At 28.8% G+C, this 7,156-nt stretch overlaps 1 protein-coding gene across 1 annotated transcript; it reads left to right on the top strand.

Annotated features, from left to right (window-relative positions):
• Window positions 1-756: 756 nt before the first annotated feature.
• On the top strand, window positions 757-4,661 carry LOC116767777 (protein singles bar). The gene is made up of 4 exons (XM_032658255.2): window positions 757-1,301; window positions 1,695-1,877; window positions 3,120-3,260; window positions 3,748-4,661. The coding sequence occupies exons 1-4, from the start codon at window positions 1,158-1,160 to the stop codon at window positions 3,823-3,825; spliced, it is 546 nt and encodes a 181-aa protein (XP_032514146.2). The 5' UTR covers window positions 757-1,157; the 3' UTR covers window positions 3,826-4,661.
• The last annotated feature ends 2,495 nt before the right edge of the window (window positions 4,662-7,156 follow it).

Below are 7,156 nucleotides of genomic sequence, written 5' to 3'. Positions count from 1 at the left end.
AAAAAAAAAACAAGCGTAATCACAAAAAGTGACATATAAATTAAAAAATTCAAGTGGTTCCCGCCATTTATTATGTCAAGTCTCATATAAAATATTTTCCACCCTGACTGAGATGTGACGTTATTTAGAAATCTTTGTCTCTAAAGGGTTTAATCGAAAGAAGAATAGAATATCTTTACGCATTTCCATCAAGTAATCGCAGAGCTAATGCTTACATCCAACGAATAGTACAATTCCCAGGGTTTATAGATGTGTATACTTTGTATTTATTATATGATCACAAAAAACATTCAAACTAATTTTAACATTTATAATTTAAATACATACATACTAATAATGTTATCTAGGAATCAATATTTCAAAACAATTTGAAAACAGTAAGCACCCTTATGTAATAGTCATAAATATAAAACAGTACAAATTTATTCGTAAATATTTTTATTGTTTTAGGTAGGTTTCTATATACTTGTTACCATTTTTAGTTTATTTAATATTTTTACAATTTGTATCCTTATAAAAAAGAAAAATCACAGATTGTTTAGTTTTGTAATTAATTTTTTACTTTCATAAGATAATTTAAGTAAAAATTAAAACCTAATTTAAACGAAATTATGCTACCTTTATATGCTTTATTTAAAGTAGACTAAATAATTTCAATTTTAACTCTTAGTTATTTCAGAAGTAAACATTAACCCTAAAATAGAAGACACCCTCCGCGTCGCTTGTGCGGTACTCTATATTTAAAGCGCGATGGGCACGCGTCTGCGAGACACATTTATAATATATCCAGACATTGTTTGGACGTGTTCATCTTTCTAAATTAACATAAAGTTCATATTAAATTCATTCAAGCAACTTACTTTCTGCTTTATTGTATTAGTATATTCATTGAAGGATTTTTGACACTCTTTAATAGTTAAATTGTTTGTTGCGAAGGTATTTGGGTTAAAGTGGTTCGTTGAACTTTAAACGGGATAAATTGCAAACATCTAAAAATATTGTTGTGACTAACGCTGATGTGTAAAATGGTGAAATGGGTGATCTCTCATGAATTTCCTGTGAGTTTAGTCTAAATTCTTTTGTGTCCGAACGAGGGCTGGCGACAGATTGGACTTGAATTTCTGGCTGGTTGAAGTTGAAGTTTTGTTTAGTAAACAATGACACGCGGACCAACTATAGTGAGAGTCGCGCCGGGTGGCAACAGCGGTAGAGGAATTAAGTGTTGTTGTTGCCGGTGCTGTGAATGTCTTAACTTCGGATATTTGACGTCACAGCATGGAATTATAAAACTAGCTGAAGCTGTAAGTATTGTTTACCCAAAACAAATTATTCGATAGGATACAAGAGAAAGTTTTTGTTTTTATTATTGTTATTGTTAGATGTCGACCCGAAAACTACGACTGGAAAATTTATGCAATTTTAATAGTTCTGATTTCCACAAACATTTTGATTTGTGGCTAAACGTATAGCTTCTATACCTTTGCCTGCAAGTTTCTTGGAGTTATTGATTTAATTAGGTGAAGGCTGAAATAACTCTGAAATCAAATACACTTATATTTTCATATCACACAATAAACACAATAAAATGACAAGTAGAAGATGTTGAAATTGTTTTTTAAATAATGAAATTTCATTAGGATTTAGTAAAAATTATATATGTCCGTTAAATAATACTTTTTTTATTTATCATTCAGATGTTGGGTGGTTTATGTCAGAGTCTTCTGGTTAAGTACGGTTTATCCGAGGCGAGCAGTATGGGCTCCGCTTTCCATGGCTTTTTGACCACGGCCTCCGCGTGCCTGCTGACTACCTCATTACTTATCGCCTGCTATGTCCTGTCTTCGAATTCCCAACATCTGATACGACAATCCGTATTTGTAAGTTACTCAAATATATCACATTACGAAATCGTAATATCTTGTTTGTGTATACGATTACTTAGTGCAGGTTTTCTTAAAAAATATCCCGTGATAAACAATAGCTCTTTATTTTAATGATAATAGTAATTATAATTACCAGTGGTGGGTACTCTTGACGAAACAATACTTTGTTAAATGTACATTGTATTTTGTTAGGAGAAGTAATATCATAAATCATTTGGTTTCATAAAAAATAATAATTTATTGATATAAATTAATTTTATGGGTGATATAATTTTATTTTAGGTTTTTTTTTAAACGGGAAAGGTAAAGACATACTGACTGTAAATTTTAATTTAAGGGGAAGTTATGAACATATAAGACGAAATTATTAAGTACAATGAAAGAAAACAAATCATTTTGTTTTGTTTTTGGACAGTATTTTTCTTCCAAACAACAATCTGTATAATTATATTTATTATTACTAATAGTCCTCCATTTTATTAAGTTTTTCATCGCATGAGGTTTTTGTTTAAAATTTAGCTCTGCCTCATAATTTTAGAGTTTATAAAAGAAAACAGTGAAATACCTTGAAAATGTTTCGAATATTTTTATATGTATGTGAAGTAAATCTTAGATCTTTCAATTTAGCACACACAAGAACTAAACCTTAAATAAGTAAATGATTTTTAATTTTATCTTTGTATTCAAAACACTAGTTTGCATCGTAACATATACGAAGTATTTCCCGTTACTCATTTAATAGATACATACATTAGCACTATAAATTATAATGTGCAAAGGTTTTAGAGTAAGAAACTTTTAACGCTCCGTTTGTAGTCACGATGCAAACTTAGGTTAAGTATACTGATTCTAATTGTGTCAACAGTTGAGACATTTTATCCAGAGACTTACCATAGAGTATGCATAATGATAACCTCAATAGCCTTACTAAGATTACAGATTATAAATTGTGAAGTACATTATTTTGTGTTGCTTTATCACAGCGTCTTTAGGATTATTAAATTTTAATTAGCCCCAACTTTCACTTACCTTGGTTGCTATCATATTGATTTCTTATTTAAAAGAAACTTGATCATTCTCGGTAATGGAATGTTTGCAAAACTAATCAGTTAATAACTATTATCATCTGTATGAAAAAGACATGAAACCAACCAAGTAGTAATTTTCGTTTGCTTAAACCCCGCATATGAAAGTCCATGGTTGTAAAACTAGACTATTAAGGTTCCTACTTCACAGGAGTGGGTATTCAATGCTGTGGCCTGCTTCATGTATCTGTCTGCGTCCTCGTACATGGGCGTGGCAGTGAACCTCTACCTTTATCCTCGGTATGCCCTCGTTAATATGTACGCTGCATATCCCGCCATGACAGCTGTCTACGTAAGTTATATTTTTTGACATGACCTAGTAAATCTTCATTGCAATTAATTTGAAGTTACGACAGCTTAAAATCACAAAGAATGAGTCAACTTTATAAGCAATTCCGACATTAAGCTTATATATTTTTTAAATTATCATTTGCTTCTTAATTGAGCAAATATTTTTGGCGGAACATTTCTCGATAATATTATAAATTTGTTTCAAGTGTCTCTAACCTAATTATCATAGGAACTGTTGTATTAAAATAACCTATATAACGGTCAAACCAACCTTATCAGAATTTGGACCAATCGGAAGCTAATAAAGGTTTTATTTAATTTTCTTCAACTCCCCTTTTTCGCAGTCAATAGACTATGAATCAGATTAGTCGGCTTTTTGATTTTGATAAACGAACTTACATTGGCAATGACCAATATGAAATATAATTCCTGAAAATATTACGTTTTAAGCGATAAAGCAATGTGCAATCGATTGTTTTATTTTTCAGTACATCGGCGTCGTTGTGGGCATCGTGCACGGCGTGGACGCTTACATTTCATACAAATACCACAAAGGAATACGATAAATGCATACGCAGGACTCATTATTTGAATATCGAACAGATTTCATTCCACGTCATTTAAATGTCATTACATGAAACAATTTGAATTTTGTTTAAATTTTTTTTAATACAATTAATAAAAAATAAAATTGACTATTTATATTCAACCCCTTTAATAATTTTATTATTGACAATTAGCCTATTAATAATTATTAATAATAGGTATGCTAAGAATTTAGATAAGCAAGTAATCTTTTGAGGACAAAACATTTATAGGAAATTATGATAACGATAAAGAAACGACTTCTTTGAATATTGTTTAATCAAGTAATGACAGCAACGAAGTTTTTCACTTTTAGTACCATGAATCGATGAATATACTAAATCTTATTTAGATTGCGTATCTCAAGATACTTTTAAGAAAAAGGTAGAGTTAGCGAAATAAATATAATATCAAAATATTATAACAACTTGAATTGTTTCTTGAATATTGTAAAGTAATTATAAATAGTACATATTATTTTTATACATGGTACAATATAATATTTGAGATATTTTTAATTTATTACTTGTACCTACTTGTATTTAGTCTTGCCTTGTGTTCTTATTTTAAACTATGAAAAAGTTTGAACTCATTAATTTTACTATTATCCTCTTATTAATTTTTTAGCAATACATTTTTTTTTATTGAATAGTCTGTGGTAAAGTATTTTTATATATAAATAGTCGTATCAATTTTCCTTCATCGGAGGCCGATTTTCGTACCTGTTGGTAACTGGCACGAATGATCGCTCGACATTGATGCTAGAATTATTAATGAAAATGTATATCAATAAAAATGTTATAATCTGTATATCTCATTTGACAAGTGTCAATAAACCCCCTCACCCCTCCCTCATTATTGAGTTTTTTATAAATTCATAATTTTATATTGGGTAGGTTTAAATTAACCGTAATTTTACTTTTGTAATTCATCAAGACTAAAAATATATTCACCACTTTGTTAGGTTAAAGGAGAAACGATATTTTTTTATGTCATCATTAGTTTCTACAGTGCTCGACCAATCCGTTATTGGTTAACGAAACCAGGACGCCTTAAAAGGCACGGAGTAAAGCGTACTAGTTAATAAGATTTATTCCATTTCAGTGTAAATTTATATAACTACTTTTTATAAGTATTATTTATCGATTAAAAATTACATTAGTTACGAATTGTCAGTCTCAATTTTTATTTAGCGTATCTACTCGTAAATGAAGAGTAGATCAAAAAAATACTATGTCTTTTTAAAATGTACATACACATTTTGACATTCGATTTCTTTTAAGAAACTTTGATGATACATGAATTTGACATACATTAATTGTTTGGTTACAAAAAATATATTTCTAATAATGTAAATAAGCTCATTGTAAATGAATTTCGGAAAAACATTTGATGGTGTGCTAGAACATTGTAGAATTTTTGAAAATTAATTTAAAGGAAATACAAAATAATAGCAAAGATAACGGCAACAATTTTTAAGATAATATAAGATAAGCTTCTTATCTTCTTCATCTCACGACGGTTTATAATCTATTTATAATGACTCCGAAATATCGTGATAATAAAGAGCCTAGAGATTTATTATTTCTTTAACTTAAAGTTATCACAACTTTATTGAATAGAAAACATTTAGTCTCCGGAGCGCTGTTGAAAATGTTACATACACATGATTTCCTTTTAACTTGTCTCGTGCAAATCAAAAATGGAAGGATCATGTTTTTAATCTACATATAATTAATCTGATTAGAATATATAACGAAACTTTTAAATAAACACGACGAGTTATTTTATATATGTTCTAGAATTTTTTTGAATATTCTAAAAGTTATCCACGTTTTAAGAAGGTTCTAGAAGTGTTCCACATCCACCTCCGTACAGTTTGTTTTAAAAGAATTACATTCTCAGCAAACGTGTCTCAATTATTTTCCACATAAAATTTTACATATTTTTATCTTATCAACGTTTAATGATGTAACAAATTTAGTAAATTTGTAAATTTTGTAAACACATGAAGCGTTATTTAATTAGAAATTTATCATTTAAGTAGCTTTGATATTCCAGTTTTTTAATTGAGTCATTCTTTGTGATCATTTGCAACCTAATTGTTTTTTAATTAATACGAAATTATTAGTACATTTAATATTTTTCAGCATAACTTTCATTTAATTGTCCTTGTTAATGAGTATTATTAGAGCCGTCTCTAAATAGAATAGTGGATTTAAAAATTAAAACATCTCTAAATATGTTATCTGTGATAACACCCAACTTCAGCTAATTAAAGAAATTTGACAAGAAATAAAATAAAAAAGCGCAACAGTTATAATCTTAAGCCGTTAAATTCTAAAATTGAAATATACAAAGTTATTAAAATTAAATAATTATTGTAACATGTTACATAATTTATATTTTTGTTGTAATTTTTAATTTTTTATGTTTTAAATTAATAAACTGTCGTCATTCAAATAATGTAAACAAGGTTATTGGTGTTTCGTCATTGCTCCGTAAGACTTCCCGATCGAAAGTTTTTATAACATCTTTGTGAAGAATCGGTGTTACGTAACAAAATTATTGAGTGTAGCTAGCTACGTTTATATTGTATACATTACTTTTAAAATCTCTTTCTGTGATTAGCTTGCATAAAATATTGCATAAACTAGTGAGCAATAGATTTTTAACTGGCAGTTTGTTTTAATCTTACGAAATAACTTATTGTAATTATGAGCTGTGATTTCCATTTAATAAGAAATAAATATGAAAGATATTTACCGCAATTAATGTTTGACACAAAAATAAAAAAATGATTTAAACATTGCACACAAATAATGAGCGATCTAAATCCTAATTTTTGTTTTGCTACACACTTTACACTGCTTGAGACACAAACATGAATTTTTGCGAAGTTTAGTAATTTACCGCAGTATACATAACCTGTTAGAAGGAAAATATCAGACATCCCAGCAAACAGCTTCACATATATTAGTCCACTTCTATACACATTAAAAATTTAAATTACAAAACTTCCTCTTAAACAGCTCGATACAAAATTTTAAATATTTTAACGATGAGTCATGTGTTATATTCCAATCGACCCTTTTTTATCATACGAAAAAAACATAACATAAGACATAGATCAACGCATCATTTCAGTTTTATAAACCGATTGTATTAAATAAATAATAATAATCAAGGTTTATCTATCGTAATAGTAAACGGGAGGCGTATACGGGCCAACATTGTTTTGTGACTCATAGGACATTACGATATAATGCACACGCACATCCTCAGTACCGTTACGAATTCCTTATCGCTCTA

Source organism: Danaus plexippus (genome assembly GCF_018135715.1).
Source record: "Danaus plexippus chromosome 9 unlocalized genomic scaffold, MEX_DaPlex mxdp_26, whole genome shotgun sequence".
In the NCBI taxonomy this organism is placed as follows: domain Eukaryota; kingdom Metazoa; phylum Arthropoda; class Insecta; order Lepidoptera; family Nymphalidae; genus Danaus; species Danaus plexippus.
This window is presented reverse-complemented; position numbering and strand designations above follow the sequence as displayed.